The sequence below is a fragment of the Brienomyrus brachyistius genome, unplaced genomic scaffold (assembly GCF_023856365.1).
Source record: "Brienomyrus brachyistius isolate T26 unplaced genomic scaffold, BBRACH_0.4 scaffold44, whole genome shotgun sequence".
Classification (NCBI taxonomy): domain Eukaryota; kingdom Metazoa; phylum Chordata; class Actinopteri; order Osteoglossiformes; family Mormyridae; genus Brienomyrus; species Brienomyrus brachyistius.
In genome coordinates this window covers 1,965,758-1,986,807 of record NW_026042319.1, presented here as the reverse complement: position 1 = coordinate 1,986,807, position 21,050 = coordinate 1,965,758, and the positions used below count along the sequence as shown (strand labels likewise).

General features: G+C 47.0%; 1 protein-coding gene across 3 annotated transcripts in view; it reads left to right on the top strand.

Moving 5' to 3' along the window:
* Window positions 1-21,050, top strand: part of tmem131 (transmembrane protein 131) — a 31,448-nt gene that overhangs the window by 3,101 nt on the left and 7,297 nt on the right. For 2 of the 3 annotated variants that reach the window (XM_048999091.1, XM_048999090.1), the window contains exons 2-25: window positions 4,695-4,756; window positions 5,329-5,369; window positions 11,486-11,554; window positions 13,623-13,746; window positions 14,500-14,616; window positions 14,696-14,818; window positions 14,907-14,987; window positions 15,781-15,931; window positions 16,023-16,079; window positions 16,267-16,328; window positions 16,410-16,518; window positions 16,978-17,086; window positions 17,386-17,539; window positions 17,881-18,051; window positions 18,245-18,355; window positions 18,437-18,571; window positions 18,883-18,987; window positions 19,076-19,162; window positions 19,258-19,410; window positions 19,513-19,588; window positions 19,875-19,989; window positions 20,368-20,506; window positions 20,590-20,699; window positions 20,802-20,868. In XM_048999091.1, coding sequence (XP_048855048.1) covers window positions 4,695-4,756; window positions 5,329-5,369; window positions 11,486-11,554; window positions 13,623-13,746; window positions 14,500-14,616; window positions 14,696-14,818; window positions 14,907-14,987; window positions 15,781-15,931; window positions 16,023-16,079; window positions 16,267-16,328; window positions 16,410-16,518; window positions 16,978-17,086; window positions 17,386-17,539; window positions 17,881-18,051; window positions 18,245-18,355; window positions 18,437-18,571; window positions 18,883-18,987; window positions 19,076-19,162; window positions 19,258-19,410; window positions 19,513-19,588; window positions 19,875-19,989; window positions 20,368-20,506; window positions 20,590-20,699; window positions 20,802-20,868 — 2,528 coding nt within the window. The remainder of the gene's footprint in view (window positions 1-4,694; window positions 4,757-5,328; window positions 5,370-11,485; window positions 11,555-13,622; window positions 13,747-14,499; window positions 14,617-14,695; window positions 14,819-14,906; window positions 14,988-15,780; window positions 15,932-16,022; window positions 16,080-16,266; window positions 16,329-16,409; window positions 16,519-16,977; window positions 17,087-17,385; window positions 17,540-17,880; window positions 18,052-18,244; window positions 18,356-18,436; window positions 18,572-18,882; window positions 18,988-19,075; window positions 19,163-19,257; window positions 19,411-19,512; window positions 19,589-19,874; window positions 19,990-20,367; window positions 20,507-20,589; window positions 20,700-20,801; window positions 20,869-21,050) is intronic. The other variant, XM_048999092.1, reaches the window with a different exon arrangement.

Genomic DNA, 21,050 nt, shown 5'->3' with positions numbered 1-21,050 from the left:
TCTGTATTTGCCCCCCCCCCATAGAAAATAAATGCTCAGGATGATTCTCACTGAACAGATTTCGAGTTAAAGTTAAGCCAGAAGATGAACACTAAGGTTAATCTTCTGAAAACCATTTTTCAGCTTCTCCCCTTTCCCTCTATAGCTGTTAATGTATAATATGTAAACATGTTAATGTCTTGTTTTGGTTTTATCAATTATTCCTGAGAAACCTTTGTTTTTGTAATCCGTGTGTGCTGCTTTTATTAAAATGAAGAAAATGAACTGAAAGCTTCTGTCTCAGTCACTTCCTTAAAAGGTCAGTTGGTTTCTTGTTTTTTTAGATCATCATGTGTTCTTTTGCTCTTCTGAATAGGAAGCTCAGAGTGGCATTGATTTATGTGCAGGGTATGATAGTGGTTGTTATCGTTCTTATCTGAATGGATAGGATGATGATTCACAGTAAAAATGTCCACTAAAGCAGTGATTTGTTTTTATTTGATGTTGAGATCGTGATATTAGAATCGGACTTCTCGACCAAAGTTATTTTTAGGCCCAGTTTATTTATTTATTGCGAACATACCATTTTCTTTGAGTGTTGTTGCGGCATTTGGGGGAAGGTGCTTAGATGTTAACTCGTACAGTTGCGCTGAACATCAGGCTCTCAGCGGGCATCTTGCATGTTTTCATTTGAAAGCTGAAGGAGATGCTCATTATGATTCAGCCCTGCAGACCTACAGATTTAACTCTTGATAAAGATGGGTGGGATGATGAAAGCCTGTAGTTGCATAGCAGAGCCCCGGTCTTTCCTGTGTGATCTCCGGAAGTGACGTGTGTGTGATCAAAAAAAAAAAAAAACTGTTTCGTGGTTACTGTGCAAATGTGTGTTATGCTATGGTCTTGTTCCAGTGACAGCCGTGCTTTTGTGTCTTCATTCCGTTAAAAGAAGTGCAGTCTTCATTCTTTTTCACTTTGCGGATCTTCACAGATCATAGGCTCTCAGAGGAATTGGATCAGAGCCATAAAGTCCGATAAAGGGCTGTCTGTTGGCCTTTTAAGCAACATCTCAGGTGCTGAAGTTCTCTTGGTGTTTCACACGACCTTTGCATTGCCAGTGCAGAGAAGATGTGACACATGGATGAAGGTGAAGGGGGAGGCCTCAGGTTGCCTTTATAAAAAGATACGAATGCTTGACTTTTTCTAATGGGCAGACTAAAGTATTCATACAGCATGTTTACACTGTTCTTAATGCTGTAGGCTTGTGGGAGAATATTTATATTCATATTTACGCGCTCCACTGAGAGACCTGGATATCTCCAAGAATCTGTCAAACTTTCTTGTAAACAGGATTTGAATAAATCTGGTTCAGTTTAACTCTGTCCCAGTGACAGTCTGAAGTGTGTGTTGACAAGCTGAAGGTCTGCTATCAGTAACCAAAAATAAACCCTGTCTTTATGTACATGAAATGTGGGGTCCGTTCACTGTCCCGGGAAGTGTGGCTCTTACGGTGTTTTAGGGTCGTGGTTGAGGACATAGAACTTGAACCTGCAACCTTTGGGGTCCAGTCCAGTCCAAGAGAAATGTGTAATATCTTTTACGAAGTGTTTCTCCTGTAAAGTAATCTAGCTTTATACAGAAAACTGATATCAGGCAGGATAAAAGCATCATTTAAGCAGCAGAGCGTTTCACATCTGCAATATTTAAGAACCACTTTCACAATTTTCCCTCAATTCTGACCCGGTTAAGCGAGTGTAAGATTGATGGATTTACAAGTTAATTGTGTGTGCGCACAAGTATTTGAATCGCTTCCATGACATGTTTTCTTATGCTAATAGCAAAGACGTTGTATATTCACAAACGCTGTTAGTTTTCCCCACAGTTTTACACCAATGTTAAGATTATGCTTCTCCTCCCGATTCTGCTCCCTCTGGTGTCCCAAGTCCCCGGATAAGTCAACAGTTTCCTCCATTGGTTCGCTGGCTATCTCTGCTGCCCTTATCACTCTGCTCCCTCTGCTGCAGCTGCCCAGATACCTTAAGGGCTGCTGGTGCAAATGACCCAGTGAAAAAGGAGATAAATCAGAGGAGCAACAGAAACGCAGTACAAAAGTTAAAATGCAACAGTGCTCCTGCTGCATACCTGTAGGAATCCCAAGGGCGTGCATCACAAGTCAGAAGTTGACTTGTAGGGATTCATTTTTTTTCCTTGCTTGATGTGTTTTGTTTGACTTGGAAAGTGCCCACTTGGCAGCTACATCAAACCTTAGGGCAAGCAAATGCATACAATACAATGCGGTGCTTGTATTGGCTGCTTACAGGGCATCACCTTCCTGTGCTTTGGAGCTTGGTGTTTCGGAATGGCTGAGAGGAGGAATACAAGATGACAGAAACACCCCTCACTCCTATCTTGTGTCCAGTCAGTTGCATTGACTACCCTATCACACCTGTCAACATCTGTATGCCAGCAGCTGCTTTGTCGGGTGACTTATAGAGCTGAACTTCCCTCCTTCGCCCAGTAGTAAGTCCGTCAGTGAAGTCTGCCTTCCTTGCCGTAGGTGTCGGTAGCAGTGCTATGCTTCAGTGACTAACTGAATGTTATCAGCTGTGAAACCTTGGTACATTCATATCCATTTTAATCATGATTGCTCATATAGAGGACATCTATCTTGGCGAATCTCAACCAAATTTGGGTCATGTCACGTTCTGAAAGGGTTGCGAGGTAGAGTTGGAAACGTAAGCATTTTAAAACCAGCAAGCTCCTATGCTGATTCAGGATCAGATTTTCCAGCCCCAGTCCTAGAACTAACCTATATAAACAGGTCTTGGGTCTGCGATGGCTTTGCGCAAAACTGCGCAACCAATCCACGAAGCCAAACCACAGACGTTTCCTTTAAAATTCACTGGTGTATCTAATCAGATTTGTGCAGTAGACATCGATTTGGTATAAATTGTCGAGTGCAGTGTGTGCGTGATCATAGGGTTAATTTAAACCTATACTTGGGTTGCAGTTGAGCTGGCATGGGAACAATTGGGTTGCAGTGCAACATGGGTTGCGAACCACTGTTCTGTGTTTTGTAACATTGGCTACTTCCGCTTGTAGTTTAGTTGCTGATCTGTGTTTGGTGTATTAAAGTGGCTTAATTCAATACCTTGAGCTGAATAAAGTTCCTGCAGGTGAACATCCATATTCTCCAAAGAGCGTGTTTTGGAGAAAAGAGTGAACCAAAAGTATTTCCATTTTTGTTCATTATAATGAACTTGCATGGGGCTCAGGAGCTCTTACAGTTTGTGAGCCCTGCAGAAGTGGAGTTTGTCAGAAGCTGGAGGCCTGTCTAATTTCACATCTCCCTGCTCTAGCCTTATGTACCCACTGTTTTGAAGTTGGACTACAAGGGTTTGGGCTGTTGGAATCGCACAGAAGCACTCGTTCACTAGCTTTTCATCTGCCCATCAGTTTCTTGGACCAAACGCATTCTTTTCAAGACAAATATCTGACAGTTCTCTGCTCTGTCAGATTACCAGTCAGATTACCAGTCAGATTACCAGTCAGATTACCAGTTTTACTATTCTGGTTCCAAAGCTCTTGGCTTGTTTTTGGCCCCAGTGGCCCTCGTTCACGCTCGCCCTTGCCTTTCTCCTCTGTCTGTTAGCCTGTCATCGTCCCCGTATGGCTGGTCCACAGAGCTCAAAGATCTGCCCGTCCCCCAGCACCTGTTGGCACTCTTGGCACTTGCTAATGCGTCAGGTCGCTTGTTCATTCTCTGCCCTCGCGTGATTGGGCGAGCTGATCTTCAGCATGTGATTTTAACTTTCTAGCTGTATTTGCATGCCAGTAGATAGTGTTTGGAATCATTAGTTTGCATGAATGTCACCGTGTTCCCTTTCTCCTTCCCCTGGTTGATTATCGAGGTTAAAATCCCATAAAAATAAGCAAAGAGCACTCTTAAATGTGGAGTGTGCTTTTTAATGGTGTTATCGAAGAAGGGTGTTAATGCATGACTTTAAGTCTGTTGGCCGTAAAACCTCCTATTACACCACAATGGCTAATAATAGAACTTGGATAGAAGAGAGCTGGGTAGCAGTAGCTCCTCAGTTTCGCTGTTTGGAACGGCGGGTCATACATCCACTGGGCCCTTCTGCTGGGGCTTTAAAGGGAACGTGCATTATGCTGAAAACAAGGACCGGAGCCTGTGCTCCTGTGATCAAGCCCCCTTAGCCATGTGAGGCCAGTAAGCTGTTACAGCCCAGCAAGATTGATGCTTGGTATAGTCCAAGTAAACATCTGGGCATGTTTGACAGCAGCCTGAGTAATTTTGGGCATAAGATGGCAGATAGGAGTCTTTTCAGGGATGGTGACAAGTGTGTGAGGCTCATTACTACACGTCATATATCTGGCCAACCACTTCCTGCAATTGGTGTTTTTTACTGTGGTTTTGAAACATCCATCCTGATCATATTTCGAAAAAGACATGAGTCTCAGGTCGTTACCCTTAAGCTTATGTCAGCTCACAACTTCAATGGTTGGCGCACACTGTCAATATTATGTGTATGTAGTGCATCTGAAATGAAATGACTAAGTTTGCTTTTCACAAGGACAGTAATGGAGCAACCTGCACTGTGCTGTCTTCTGTGCAGCGACAGCCGAAATTCCTAATTTGTTAAATGTATTACAGGTATGACGAGCTAAACCTAATGTGAATTCTTTTCTTTTGACAGCATTCATCCAGTCAGACACAATGTTAGAAGTCCTACATTTTGGCAATGGGGGTCTCTTGGAGGTAAGTTTCTGTTGCCGTGAGTATAGCTTGCCCTATTCTTTAGTGCCAGGCTGTTTGGCGTAGCAATGCCAGAGTCCGCTTCTGGGTGTGCTAAGCCTGTGGGGCCTCCCAGGAGGGGCACATGGGTAGGCAGCGCTTCGACCCGTGCGACGCACACGCACCTGTGACTGAATGAAGCTGGACTTCACTGCTGTCAGCTGCTTCCTTGTGCTGCCTCCCCACCTGCACCGATCACTTTGATCTCTAGACCTTCTCTCACCATCCATGGACTCTGTCGGAGGGGGCAAGCCGTGCTCTTAACAGCCGCCGTCGGGGAGAGATCTGATGGTGCAGGCTAGATTAAAAAGTCCTGCTCAGCCAGGGATGTAAATGAGCTTTCAGGTTGCTCTGTGCTGGGGAATGATGGTGGTAATTCAGTCAGAAACTGCTGAAATGACATTTTTTTTCAGCTCCTTGATGCAGTTGCTGTGTATTTGTTTACTCTAGATTTACTTCATATTTGTACAGTCAGCTCAGTATTGCATTTGCTAATGTGAAATGTGGTTCATCTATTTTTCTCTTTCTCTTTACAGACAGAGTCTGACCTTGACCTTAGTTCATATCATCAAAAAAGGTAAGCTTTGGTGTCGTGTGGTCACTGTCTCCCCCCCCGCAATGATGTTAGTGGCTGAGCAGCCTGGGATGAATATTGTGCACAAAAATGAGACGATAGCAGGCGGCTTCAGGTGGTCGTCTGCCACACGCCTTGTGGTTTCCTCATGATGTTTTTGTGTAATATCTAATTTGAGAAGGGCTGATTGCCCAAGACTTCGAGGTGGAATAGAGTGCCTGCCAGGCATCACTGTGACTGGCTGATCTGCGGGTGGGAACATGTGATGGCAAGGTGTTTTTGGAGATGTTTTCAAAGCAGGCAGCCTTTTCACAGCACTGTCTCTCTCCGTGCTTCCCTTTTGTAATTTTTGCTAGTCTAAGGATCTGCCTCGTTTACTGACTGGATGTGAAGCACTTCCGTGTGCCTGGCAACGCCCTGAAATTCAGAGGTCCTGTATGAGTCACGATCTGTAATGTGGGGCAGTCAGTCACCTTTGTGTCCCCCGGGAGACCCACCATCCTTCCCCTTACTTCCGCACTGACAGTGTTGATCAAGCAGCCGGACGTGTTCTTGAGAGGCTGCGGCGATGGTCTTGCTGTGACATGTAGAAAACTTCAATCGGTGTAGAATGGCAAACTTTGGGAGCCAGTCGTTTTGCATATAGCAAGGTTATGTTGTTGCTCCTTTCTGGTTTGAATCTCCTTGCCGTGCTTGTAGATGGCGAAGGGGAAGTAAAAATAGCCCCCGGCCAGCCCTTGGGGAGGAGCTCGGAGCACAAGGCAGTCACTCTCTCCAAGGCTCAGGAAAAGCCCTACTGTCCAGCTAAGGCTTGGAAGGGAGGGCAGTGTACGTGGCCGATATATGTCGACTTTGTCGCGTCTGCACTGCATTTCCTGCACTGCATTTCCTGCACTGCATTTCCTGCACTGCATTTCCTGCACTGCATTTCCTGCGTGGAAGCAATCCCTCTGTCATAAGCAGGCAAGTCCAGCTGGCTCATGTTGTGGACCATGTTTCAGGACCTTGGCTCATGTATGCATTATAGCAAAGTGGTAAAAGCTGGCCAGCTGTGCTTAACTGCTTCACAAAGACCATTTGGGGCTCTGTTGGCCACCGGTCGTGTGTGCAAGTCCCTGTGCCCTGTCTGCATGTGGTACAGTAATTTGCATAGTAAGTTGTAGCGTGCCATATTTTGTGACAAGCTGCTTATTGCTGTCAGTGACATTTAGTGCGTTCACCACTGCAGGTGCTTTTCCACCGCACCAGGTAAAAGTACCAAAAATGCGATACTTTAAGGTGCTGCTTTTCCACTGGCATAGAAACTGCAGCTGGTGTTGAATGACATCGTAACACAAGGCGGGGTATTTTGTATTGAATTCGACAAATTACTGTAGTATATTACAAGACTGGACGATGTACCAACATCACATGTTATGCACATGTAATTCCTACGTTGCTAATCAGCTAGATTAAGATCAGGCTTTTTCTTACTTTCACTTCTGTACAGATATTATAGTGCGTGGGGTTAAAGTTTTGCTAAAATATTTTTGCTCTGTCGCTCATAGAAAAAAAACTGTAGCTATCTTTCAGATTTTAATTATTCCTTTTGTAGATTATTTTAAAATCCAATTTAAAGTTTACCTCCGCTGTTTGTCCATGAGCGTTGCATGTGTTCTCCGTAATCATTTTCATACTGGCCCTTTAAAGTACTCCTACATGGGTTTGTGAGGAACATTTGAACTTCCTTTTTGCTTTAGAAAATACCCCGGTTCTGATTACAACAAAATGACGTCGCTACATTTACAACAAAATAACGTCGCCAGGACAGCAGGCTATATGCTATGTACAATATATGCCTGCTGTCCTAGTGTATTAAACTAAATACTTTATTTTCTTGTCATGCCATCCTAATTATTATTGCATCTGTACTTCTGACCAGATTGCATTTTTTTCCCCTTCTCACTTCATTTACAGTTATTTTCAAGCTGGTGTTTGTATTGTGTTTCAGCTGCAGGCTATTTGCATAACCAAACAACAAAGAAAGTGTTTCAAGTCCCGCCCAAAGTACCAAAGAAGTTCCCCGTTTGGTTTGGCACTTTTGGTACTGGAACTTTACTTGAAGGCAATGGAAACATGAAAGTACCAAAAGTTCCATACTTGCAGTGGAAAAGAGCCCTGTGTTCCATGCCCTCCCACCCCCTGAATGCAAGCATTTTCAGGCTCTGTGACCCTGACCATGACAGGCAGATGGTGGAAGCTTGGCCCTCGAGGCCTTACCAGTCAGATGTTTGTATTGCCATGCCGCGTTTCTCCTTTTCAAGCTGAATGTGTCATTGTGGTCCACCCAGCCTTCCCCTGCCAGCAGCTGCTAACCTGAGGCTGGGCCTGATTCACAGCCACATTCTACTGGAAAGGCCGGAGTTTTACTTGCTGGTGATCTTGGGGAAACTGAGAACACCAGAAAATAAATCCCATTTATCAATATCCAGCGAGCAAATTGATGCATCTAGGCGCAAATGTAGCATGCAGTTATAAAGTGTCCTGTGCAGTAAGCAGAATCAGCAGAAAGTCAGAGAAACTGCAGATGTCTGGGTGCTTGGTGTTGTTTTTGGAGTGCAGCTTGCCGTTTGAGGAAGTGAGCTGCGGATCTGCCACCCAGATCTTCCTGCCACAGCTGATCTAGTCTGCAGTTTGTGCCGAATTCAGAGGTGGCTTTCGCCTCTTCCGAAGGCCCTGCCGTGCTTCCGAAGGCCCTCTGCACTCTGCCTCGTCGCCAGTTACTTAATGAGCACAAACTAGGGCTTGCTTGTCCTCTGCAGCGTCGTCCTGTCACGAACACGCCTGTCTGTGGATACAGCCCCCCCCCCACTTCCTCTCTATGATGATTTGAAGAATCATAGTTAGTCTTGCTTTATTTCCATATACAGTTTCCTTGCAGGTTTTGTGCAGTGAAGCAGCTTTTCATTTCCAGACGCTGTATGTTTTTTCCCTTCTATTTTTATTTACTTACTGATGATGCCTGACCAGCCTGCTTCAGTCCGTATTTGTTAGGGGGTCAGTTAGGGAAGTGGCTCAGTCAACGGAGTGGTTTGCTCATGACTCTCCTGTTTGTCCCCCAGCTTGCTTCGTTTTGACAGGAAGGGGGAGGGGGGGGGTGGTGTGATTGATAAGGGTACTGGTTAGAGGTGGGGGGGGGATGATTACTACAAACCAATTCTTAAATTACTGAAATCGCCAAAAGATTTTAAAATATTTTTAATTTAGGTTACCATAATTGTTCTTTGTATACTGTTAATATTTCCCCAGTTGCACACAGCCTGATTGTCTGGGACTCTGTGTTGTCTGGGACTCTGTGTTGTCTGGGACTCTGTGTTGTCTGGCACTGTGCTGTAGTGAATGAGCAAGCTTGTGCAGTGACATAAACAGACACCTAGGCATGATTCCTGCTCTGCTTCACAGTTCAGTGCGATTTTGGTACAGCAGGGGAGCCGTTTTGAAATTTTCTTGCTAGAACTACAAACACAATATAAGAGGAAGTGCAAACAAAACATAAGGCAGCGTGTTGACGTGTGTGAATAGCGAAGCTTAAGATGTTTGATTCCACAGTAAAAATCTGTCCATAATTCCATCCATTCATTTTCTTTAACTGCTTGTCCTATTCATTGTTGCGGGGGGTCCAGAGCCTATCCCGGAGACTGTGGGTGGAAGGCAGGGAACAACCCCGGATGAGGCGCCAACCCATCGCAGGGCACATTCACACACCAGTCACTCACTCATGCAAGGCAGGGAACAACCCCGGATGGGGCGCCAACCCATCGCAGGGCGCACACACACATGTACACCTATGGGCAATTTGGCAACACCAGTTGGACTGGGGTGGGTGGGGAACTGGCTTGTCGTGGGGGGTTTCCTCCAGGTGTTTCAGTATGAAAGTAGCATATAGGGTTCTTGAAGGAACAAACTTCTTAGGTCCTAACAAATATTTTAAGTGATACAAAGTTAAGAAATATAATAAAGTGAGACAAATCATTAACTATAATAAACAATAGTAAGTGTAGTCCCGATAATGATTACAAAATTATGGAATGGTCAGTGCTGAGTTTTCCCCCTTCCTTTATACTAAATTGGGATGAGTATGTATGCAGGCAGGGGGCGAGCTGGCCAGCCTCACCCCTCTCCTCAGGTGATGTGCTCTCCGTTCTCTGATTCATGTCCAGGTGAGGCTGTTTGCGCTTGCGGTTACGGAGCATTTCGGGCAAGGCTTTCCCTTTCCCCAGAGAAAGGCAAGACAGGTGTCTTAAGTCTTTCTGTGAGCAACAAATTATTTGTGAGAAACCAAGTTATACAAGTGATCAGTGAAAAATGTTTGTACAGTTCAATCTTGGCACAATAATTATACGGGTGAATCATGGAGGATGTTTTAGAATCTCGGGATGATTTGTCCAAACACGATCAGAATCAATCAATACCTCAAACATCTCGTACGTATGTCGGCTAGGTGAAGTTCAACAATCACAACTTGTACAGAATATTACTATCTTGGTTCTATACTACGTGGGTGACGTAATCTTCTACGATTTTTTCCTAATACACGGGGAGAACATGCAAATTCCACACACACGTACAACCCTGACAGACATGAACCAGATGTGTGAGGCGATAGTGCTGAACACTCCACTACTGTGCCGCCCCCAGTTTAAAAAAAAAAAAAAAAAATGCAAAATAAAAATTCAAAAATGTGCTGTGTCATTGCAGTCATGGTGAACTAAATCTTATGTTCTCTACTACTCAATAAGGAAACACAGCTAACTCATTGCCAAGTATGGTCACATATCTGTAGTGAAACAACCCTATAATAACCCATTTTTTTACTCTGAATTTCCTGACAAAAGCGCCTCAAATGTCACTGGGAGTCCAGCTTGTGGAGGCTCTTTCTGCCTTGCTTGGGTCACACATACCCTTGGATGGTGTCTTCTCAAATGAAGCAGTGTGTTGGATGTGTTTCCAGCAACAAATCCGAGTTCAGTATAACATCTGAAAGACCGCCTTTGTCTTAGTAAGTACTCTCTGGTGTTAGTGTAATTGTTTGGGAAACTAAAATGCCCTCGACCCTCATTTCGGGATGATTTGAAAGTGCCAGGGTGTCCTTGGAGTCAGGCCTGTTGGGGATCGGAACTGGTGTGGTCTGAAGGCATTGCCTGCTGTACCAGTGTACGCTACCTGAGGGGGTGTGTGTGTGTGTGTGTGTGTGTGTGTGTGTGTGTGTGTGTAAAAAAATATATAATTTTTTATTTTCTATTTTATATTATATAAATAAATTATTTAAACTTCCAGAGTTTACTAGTTCACAGTAGGCGAGTTGATTGGCTGTTTAGTCTTCGGTATAGCACGGCCTGTAGAAAGTTGCAAACATCTGAGCCCTGTAATCGTAAGTGCATGTGTCCAAAGCACGTGTGAGCATGTGTGACGTGTCCGGCTGACATGGGGATCCCTGCAGGGACGTGGATGTCAGCGCCTCGCCTTTATCTCTATGGACTCGCGGGTGTGTTCGTGCTGGGTGCAGCTCTACGGCTCCAGACACGCCGTTCCCTGGGGGTGTGTCTTCCTCGGTAGTGGACCTCGCCCTTGCTGGCAGCCTCCTGACATCGTTATGAAATGTTTATCTGTTAGTCTTCCACAACCTGCTGCATTTAAAGCTGACACAGGTGTATTATAGACAAAGGCCAGGAATGCTAATTACACACTGGACAAATGAATTGATTAGCTGCCGGTTCATTCCATTGTTATTTGCATTGTGTTCTGCTGGTGTGCAATCGATGCTATTATTTTTATTACTGTAAATGCAGGAATGCGGCATTTAGAGGCTGCTTCGGTCCACGTGTGGTTTAATTAGCCTTTGCTGCCATCATGCCTGCAATGAGCCCATGATCCCGGAACCTGGTCCTTGCTCTCCGTAGCCCTCGTCTGCCCAGCCGCTCTTCTCTTTCCTTAACAGAGAGATGATCATGTAGAGCTGGGCCCTTTTTTCTTGTGTTCATTGACCGGGGGGGGCTGGTCCCCCCAGGCCTGCACTGCTGCGTCTAGCGGGGTCTCTCCGGGCTGCCCAGCTCTCACACGACCCCTCCCTTCTCTTGCAGTTCACCCTTACAACGGGGGAGCTGCAGACCCATACGGTTCGAGCCGCCCATGTTGGACTTCCACGAACAGTAAGGCCAGACCTCACGCCTCTGTGCTGCAAGTGCACCATCGTCCCTGCAGGTTTTCAGTCTGCGGTTAATTCAGCATAGGATCTTCTGCAGTGGGCTTTGCATGTAAACGGGAGCTCTGCTTCAATTGGGATGCGACTCTTAACATAACATACTGTGTAGATGTGTGTTAGTTTTGTAGTGCGTGTCTGTCCGGTAGTCTGATTTGTGTTTGTGTTTGTGTGTGTGTGTGTGTGTGTGTGTGTGTGTGTGTGTGTGTGTGTGTGTGTGTGTGTGTGTGTGTGTGTGTGTGTGTGTGTTTGTTAAACAATAGACAAACACTCACACACTCAGACAGCAGTCAGACAGATAGCAATAAGCAGTGACTTCAGTCTAAATCACATTCACATCGTTTAAATCACATTTCCACATAGGGGGAGGGTAAGATAGTTGTGTTAATTATAAACAGAACCAGACATCAGTAGAAATAATTGGGCTTTGATGGGAGATCAGAGAAAAGGGAAGAAACAAAATGTGCCATTATCTCCCAGTAGGTTTGAAAAAGAACTGGTTCCCATATTCGCACAAAGTTGTCATTTAAAAACAAACAAAAGGGCTGTCATTTTCTTGTATGGTATTTTTTAATTAATTGAATTCACTAAATAGTGATTTAGAGTTTGTCTAGTTTTCTTGGCAATAACCGAGGTGACTAATGCTAATTTTGGGTCATGCGGTAGATGCCTGTGTAGGCAGAGCTAGTGGGGCGGCACAGTCCAGAACCGACACTCTCCCAAAGCCGGGGAAGCTGTGTATGGTGCCGTATGGCGTAGGTATACGCATCAGCACTGAGAGCACATCAGAGGGTCACGTCGTTCATTGGCTCGTTCATACCTATTCCTGCGGCCCAGCCGTAGCCAGGGGTGGGGCTTGCTGAAGTGACTCACGGTATCTGTTTAGGTGTCCGAAACTGCAGGCCCTCTGTGCTGCAGCAGCATGTCGACATGTCCTGGGGCACACAATGGTGAAACTCTCTAACTGCCTGAATGTCGTCGCTCGTGCCAGTTCCCTGGCTTGTTAAGCCCCACCCGATTTCTTGTAAAATGACACTGAGTCAGGATTCACGTAATTGGCCTGGTGCACCTTCCTGTAGGAATCCGCCTTGATGGTGAGCGTTAGTATAATTCAACACAGAACGCACACTTTGTTGCAAACTGAAATCTGATGGGCTTTGTTACATTGCACATGATCTCCCATTGCCCGGCATAGCAGAAATGTTCCAGTCCATTTTTCAACAATGAAAATAAGACTTTATTGTATTAATTGGGGCCGTTTATTTTTTCTTTCACTGACCTGTGAACTGGCGCGTTTGGTATAATTGGGTGGCGTCCTCCGTAAGCAGACACCGTTTACCCCGACGGCTGCCAGCACTCCAGGCCACGTGCACAGCCGTGAATGATAGTGAGGTGCCTACACCCATATGGCCCGCAGCTGGCTCAGTGATGGCTTAGGGCATCGGTAGTGATGGTCCAGCCGGATGTGGGCTTGGTGTGAAAAATGCACGACGTACTGCAAAGGACAGGTCAACCTGATGACCTGTGTCTTAATATTACGTATAAAAATGTTTAGTGTTTAAATTTAAGGACCTGCAACTCTCCTGTACGCAAAGCCGGATTTAAGTCCCGTATTGCAGTCTGCTACGCTGATTAATTAGACCTGGCTATCCCCGAGGCGTGCGGGGCGGGGGCTACACCCCCATGCAGAGTGACATCCTGCACGGCTCCAAGGCCAAACGCCGCTGCTGGACTCTGTACCGTGTCCTCTGGCTGAATGTCACCCTGGAACCTGCGCCTCTTCCCAAGGCTCTGAAAACACTGCTTGGTTGAGCAACCTCTGAATGACCTCATTTTCAGAGTGGTACATTTCAGTGTGTCGCAATGATAACATTGCGGCATTGGATTTAAAGAACACTTTGTTACATTCAGTTGCTTTGATCTTTCTCGATGTTCTTGAGGAAATTTTAGACGCTCATCTGCAGCTAATGGCCATTAATTACGTCACTTTTTTTTCTCTCTGCCCGTCTTCGTTTCAGGCCTGTCGGGATGCCCAAGATGGAAAAGGTTTACTTGCACAATCCCAGTTCAGAGGAAACTATCATTTTAATATCAATATCAGCAACAACTGCTCATTTTCATGCATCCTTTTTTCAGAATAGGGTGAGTATTTTCAGCCGTCCACATCCTGTTCTTTACTGTGGACCTTGCCCTCTGTGCGACTTGGACGCCGGTCCAGCCGTAGTCGTGAATGTTTTGCTAGAATGTAAAGTTACCTGTGGCCTGGGCCTGGGTGCAAAGACAAGGTATACTCCCCCCCCCCCCCCCCCCCCCCCCAAGACTGTTGACATTTGATCTAGTGCCTTGTTGTTCTGTCATAGAACAAATGAAGTCTTGCTTGCTGTCAGCTCCTCTTACCTTTGGTCGTGGTGCTCGCAGGGTTTACTGCGACATGCAGGATAACCATCTTAAGCCCGCGAGTGTTGGACGTGGGGGAGTAAGGGGGCTTGGCCCTCAAGACTCTGCTACTGCCAGGAGTGTGTGAAGTGCTGCTGTCTGTGGTCTGAGCTCATTTCACATTTATCTGCTTATGACTATAACCTGTCCCCCCCCACGTCGCCACACAATTACGCTATAAATGGTTTTCTGTAGTTTCCCCTGGAAATCGAAACCGCATTTGGCTGGCTTGGCGATTCGTTGCATCAAAGCAGACAGTGACTCTCTGCAGCTATTGCAGTCCATAAGGAGGGTATACTGGTTTTAATATTTATGTTGCAGTTTGTAAGCTGGTCCTTGATTTTTCTGGTCAGTGGAAAAAAATCTTCCAAATAAATGCGACTACTGAGGTGTGATAAGACTCCTGCAATCTGTAAGCTTTAAATTGTTTAATCTCGTTCCTTCTTTGTTTTCTTATAGATAATTCCACCAGGCGGAAATACATCATTTGATGTGGTTTTCCTAGCCCGAGTAGTGGGCAACGTAGAAAATACTTTATTTATTAATACATCTCATCATGGGGTATTTACATACCAGGTAGGTGTGCAGACATCAGTCTGTTTAGCCTTAGTTATTTCCCCCCTCCCTGTCTTTAACGTTGACTTGTGTGTTTAAGGTGTTTGGGGTGGGCATACCAAACCCATACAGACTGCGGCCATTCATTGGTGCCAGGGTGCCAGTAAACAGCAGCTTCTCACCGCTGATAAACATTCACAACCCGCACAGCGAGCCTCTTCAGGTAACCGTCCGCCCAGGCGGCCTGCCTTCTCTGGCCTGCCTTCTCCGGCCCACAGTGTGCAGTGGCCTGACACCTCTTTCGGTTGCAGGTCGTTGAAATGTACTCCAGCGGGGGGGACCTTCACTTAGAGCTGCCTACTGGCCAGCAGGGCGGCACCAAAAAGTTATGGGTCAGTATTCAGCTTTCCTTCCCCGGCTTTCCGTTTTATGGGTTCCACTGAAATAAAGGTAGCTGATTATGAGAAATACCTCAGTGTGTGTGTTGATGCTTCCATGTCCCACTCCCGCCAGTGTGGGGAAGCAATTAAAAAGGCCAGTAGGATGTTGGGTTACATCGCTAGGTGTGTGGAGTTTAAGTCAAAGGAGGTGATGCATTTCCTTGGTAAGATCCCCCCTAGAATATTGTGCGCAGGTTTGGTCACCATACTTTGGTCACCAAGGACATTGCTACCTTGGAAAAGGTTTAACGCAGGGCTACAAGAATGATTCCTGGTCTTAGAGGAAAGTCTTAGGAGAGGATAGCTGAGCTCAATCTGTTTAACCTCAAGCAAACGAGACTAAGGTGGGACATGATCCAGGTGTATAAGATTCTAACAGGTCTGGATGCTGTTCAGCCAAATGGCTACTTTCAATATTAGGTTAAATACTAGAACTCGTGGCCATAAGCGGAAATTAGCGGGAGAAAATTTAAAAATGAATTTGAGGCACCACTTCTTTACACAGCGTGTAGTTAGAGTATGGAATAGTTTTCCTGTTAGTGTAGCGCAAGCTAAAACCCTGGGTTCCTTTAAATCAGAGCTAGATAAGATAAGCTATTAGTTGAGTTCTTCCCAAACGAGCTTGATGGGCCGAATGGCCTCCTCTCGTTTGTAAATTTATGTTCTTATGTCTTGTAGGGGTCCCCATGCTCACAGCCTCATAGTCCTTAATTGATTTGGGTTCTTCTCTCGCATTCCTGGTCAGGAGATCCCTCCTTTTGAGACGAAGGGGGTGATGAGAGCCAGCTTCTCCTCGCGGGACGCGGACAACCACACGGCCTTCATCCGCATCAAAACAAATGCGTCCAGCGAGGACCAGTTCATCATCCTGCCAGTAGAGGTGGAGGTCACCACAGGTGAGTGAGCCGTCGCTGTGGCTCCGAACGTCGCTGTTGGGTTTTGGCCAGAAGGGGACCTGTCACCGACCTGCCTCCTCTCCTCTCCCAGCCCCTGGAATATACTCCTCTACGGAGATGCTCGATTTTGGCACGCTACGATCGCAAGGTGAGAGGCATTTTTTCAACAAGTGTAATCAGTCACGGCTGTTTGTAACAGTAAGGACACCGAATATCACCTCGGAAAATGTGTGGTTATTTCTTATCGCGTGGCAGTCAGTTTAATCACCCTTGACTGTGTGTTGGTCAGAATGCTGCTTATCTGTCTGAAGATCTTTGCATATTTGTTTTTGCAGATCGACCAAAACAGTTAAATTTGCACCTCCTAAATTCGGGGACAAAAGATGTACCAATTACCGTAAGTAGCTTTGTATTTGTGCCGGAGTGTCTGTGTGTGTCCTGAGCGTCGTTTTTAAATGGTCTTTCCCCTGTATTCCAGAGTATACGACCAACTCCCTCAAATGAAGCCGTTTCCATAGATTTCAAGCCAGTTACATTAAGAGCGGGGGAAAATAGGTATACCAAAGTAGCAAGCATCAGTTTTGATGGTAAGCATTTTGTCAAACTGCATCCTTTGGTGACTTTGTGATCAGGGGTGGGACCTTCATTAAGGGAGCCTTTTGTCTTTGGTCAGTCTTAAGATTCCTGAGTCAGGACGACGACCTGCTCGCTCTGTGGAATGACGCCTTCCCATAAGGACATGTTCTCGTAATAGACTTTTAGATAAATACTGTAGTATTTCCCCTTGTAAAAATTGCCTCCCCACAGAATATTGGCAGGAAACATGTATCATATTTCCAAAGTGATAAACTGCATTTTTATCTTGTGCCAGAAAGGCAGCTGTATGAGTTCTCTAGTTAGATGGTTGCATGTGCCCCCCACCCCTTTCATTAGTGTGTCCAAAGCCTAATGCTGACCCTCTCTGGGCCCGAGGATGGGCTGGCTCCCTCCTGACAGCCACTCTGGCCCTGACGACAAACCGTGGCCGCTTGCTTTCTCTCTTCCAGCCTCCAAGGCGCGCCGACCATTTCAGTTCTCTGGTAAAATTACAGTGAAAGCGAAAGAGAAAAGTTACTCCAAACTCGAAATTCCATACCAGGCGGAGGTTTTGGAAGGGTGAGTGTTTCGGGTTTGCACTTTGCCACAAAATCAGACCCCAGTTACTCTTCATTTCTGTCATTGTGAACCTCCTCATGCAGATGGGTACAGAGTGGCTTTGAAGACAGGTGGCCTTTGTCCTGACTTATCGCTTACGGAGCTTGGTGTTAGATGTGCCTGGGAAGGCTCTGGGCATCCTTAGTCACCAAATGCTTATGCAGTGAAGCTCGCTTTTAAGTTCGCTTCAGGTTGCCGTGGTTTGCTGTCCTGCACGATGACCGTCAGGTAATCAGAAGCTTTGCCCGTGTGCCTGACAGGTTCCTGGGCTTCGACCACACGGCCACGCTCTTCCACATCAGGGACAGCCCCACCGACCCGGTGGAGAGACTTGTCTTCCTCACCAACACGTTCAGCTTCGCCATCCTCATCCACAACGTCTCGCTCCCAGAGGAGGCCAAGACGATGTTTGCGGTGGGTGCCGTCCACAGCAACATAAACGCAGAATTTTTTTATTTTTTTATTTATTTATTTTTTTAAATCACCAGCTTCAACTTGTGCAAGAGTTTAGCATAGTTCTAGATGTAGATTTTCCTGTTAAAACATAAGAAATAATATATTAAGTTTCTTGTTACTCGTTTGATCTCCTGCATAAAACACGTTGCGCAGACATCTCTGTAATCTTGACCTTTGGTGAGAGAGAGAGGATTCTTGAACTGTAGACTTCACCCAGACGGATTTGAATTTGGGGCGGCTGGATTGTGTTTTGAAGTTTGGGTTCCTGTCCTTGAGTTCTATTGTATCTTCTGGCTCAGATCCACAACTTCAGCACGCCTGTCCTCGTCCTTCCCCACGAGTCCCAGACCATTTTCACACTCTACTTCCAGCCTGTGCGGCCCTCCATCCACATCGACAGCAACATCCTGCTGATCACAAATGCCTCCAAGTTCCACCTTCCCATCCGGGCTTACACTGGCTTTCTAGAGGTACGCATCCTGCAGACCGCGCTCTGCACGCTTCTTCAAACAGGAAGCGTCTCCCTTACTTCCTTCTGATTCGGTATTTTGTCGGGCAGAAATGAGTACCTGCTAGTCGCGAGATTTTTTGATCGAGGTCGGGGGTGTAGCCGATTTTGACCTTTGACCCGTGCCCTCATCCAAATCTGCCCTGCCCCACCAGCCCGTCGTTCTGCCCCCCAGCCCTGAGGAGCATACCCTGGATTTCAGTGTGCTTAGCGCCACAGACGTAAACAGCCTGATCTTCGTCGTCATCAACAGCAACCCCATTGAGGTGGGTGACTGTTCTACCCTCGGCTCTGCATCTACCCTCCCACAGAACAACTGACCCTCCCTCTCCTGTGTTTGACCCCAGCTGAAGATAAAGTCCTGGTTTGTTACCGGGGATAGTCTGACCATGGATCTCCTCCGCGCAGAGTCTGGGAACAGGACTACGGCCCTGTCCAGGACGCAGGATCTCCAGAACGCGTCCGCCTCCGACCAGCAAACCGTAAGTGTGTGCGGCCGGCCGCCTGAGCTGCTGAGGTCTCCCCATGAAAGCCTGTCTTGTTTACAGAGCCTGTAAAGACAGCCGCGTCTATTTTGTGTATCTAATATTAAATCTCCAGTCAGCTGCTTATTAGTGGTGATGTTATTTCTGTCTTTTTGTTCAGCCGGGTTGCCCAACCTGCACTCTCTCCTCTCTCCTCGAGCTCTCTAACACAGGCACCTCTTGTGATTCTCAAGGCGCTATCTGCTGGTTTGTGGGGCCCGTGCGGGGAGGGGGCACTCTTGCTAAGGGCCGTACGTCTCCTCCTTCAGGTGATCCTGGCCTCTGGGTACTACGCTGCTTTCAGGGTCACCCTGGCCGCCAAGGACCTGGAAGGCGTCTATGATGGAGCCGTGCACATCACGACGGATTATGAGGTGGGTCACCGTGGCGATGCCGGCCATGCTACCGGTGCCTATCCAGGAAAGCGGTAGTCTGATGGGCGGCATCCACCCCTCTTTGCAGATATTAACCATACAGGTGAAAGCCGTCATAGCAGTGGGGACGCTGACCAGCTCTCCAAAACACATCTTCCTTCCCGCATCTTTTCCGGTAGGAGTGCCGCGTCGATGCCAGTCCCCTCCAGGGTGCTTCCTCCCCCTGCCCCCCGTGTCACTCGGATATCCCCAAATTCTCTCACTTTCCAGGGGAAGACAGTGCACCAGAGCCTGAACATCCTGAGCTCGTACTCACAGCGGGTCAAGCTGCAGGAGGTGCGTTCCCTGACGGAGGACGTGCGCTTCTACTCCAAGAGGCTGCGAAGTAACAAGGACGAGCTGGAGCCACGATGCAGGTCCAAGGTGTGTACGCATCCCCCGCCTGGCGGGTCCCGGGTGCGCGTGTGGCCCGCGGGACACCCATCCACACAGCGCCTCTCACATGGTGTTCTCTTCATCCCTCAGGTAGCAAATATTTATTTTGATGCTAGTTTGCAGTGCGGGGACCACTGTTACATTGGCCTGCCGTTCCTCTTAAAGTGTAAGTAAACCTGCAGAGTGTAAAGTGCTCTGATCGAAGTCTGTGTGTCTGTGTGTGTGTGTGTCTGTGTGTGTGCACGTGCACGCTGCTGTCATGTAGGGCCAACTGTAAGAATCCATGCACGACATGCCCCAGAACACTGACTACCAATTAAGCCGTTTGTGTTATCGGGACTTAGGACTTGGTTAAAAGTCTTATTCCAGTTAAAATAGAACTGAAGAGCTGTGTGTTTCGTTTCAGCTCGGGGGGCTTTTAGTTCTACTCTGACGCTCCCTTCTCCTTGCAGCCGAGTCCAAGCCGCACGGCCTCTCGATGCAGGAGGGCGCATGGGACACCGACGTGGAGCTGCACCAGACGCTACTCCGGCGCTGGCAGGAGTTGAAGGACAGCTCGGGCCACGAGTGGGTTTCCGCTGCCTTTCGGGGATGAGTGTCGCTGCTGTGGTCTCCTGCAATAGTTCAGCTTGATGAGAACCAGAGTGAAACAGACATACAGTGTGACAGCTGTGTTCGGAGCTCCCAGCACCCTGTAGTTTTTAAGAGAACTTCATTTTAAGGCGTCTCACTCGCGGTGCTTAAACATACCAACTATAAAGAGCACGATATATAAAAGGAACAAAGTGGAATACACTGCTAGTAAAATGCAAGTATAATAAAGGATTTAAAGAATGAGGTAAGTGGCTAGAGTGAGTGTGCGTGTGTAATGGATGGGAAAAGGTACCGAGTAATGGATGGAAATAGAGGATAATTGAGCATGTGACGTGCACTGTCCTGCTGCAGGGTCAGGGCCGTGTTTGAGGTGAACACTGACCTACAGAAGAAGGTGCAGACCATGGTGACAGCCGAAATGACATGGCCCTCCATAATCGGCTCGACCCGTCAGATCATCTTCCCCCTGACCAACAGCAACAGCTCCTCTGTGAGTACGCGCCCTGTGGGATGTGGGGGTGGAGCATGTCCCTGCCGATGTGCTTCATGGTACCCCCCCCCCCCCCCCCGCAGGAGGAGCAGCTAGTGCTGGAGAACCCAGCTGACGTTCCCGTCTACGTTCAGGTTCTCCCTTTGGCGCTGTACGCAAACCCGTCTGCGTTTGCAGAGAAGCTGGCAGACAGGTGAGCGATTCGCTCTGGCTCCGGTTCAGGCCAGCGAGTTGCGTCGGGAGAGGCTGATCGATCACAGGAGTCACGATGTCGTTCCCCATGTTTTGTCCTCAGGTTCCCCTTAGGAAAGTCCATGAACATCAGTGCTAACACTCTGGAGTTCCAGGTTTACAAGAACCACGTAAGAACCCCCCTCCCCCAGTCAAGCTTTTTTTACCCTTTATTTTTTGTATACATGTTTTTAAGTTGTGCAGTTTAATGTTTCAAATGTGCATTTAGTGGGTGCATACAGTTAACTAACTGAGCTGGACTCTTAATAATGAACTGCAAAGCTGTTCTGGATCTGTGGCCTGACTGGTCTCT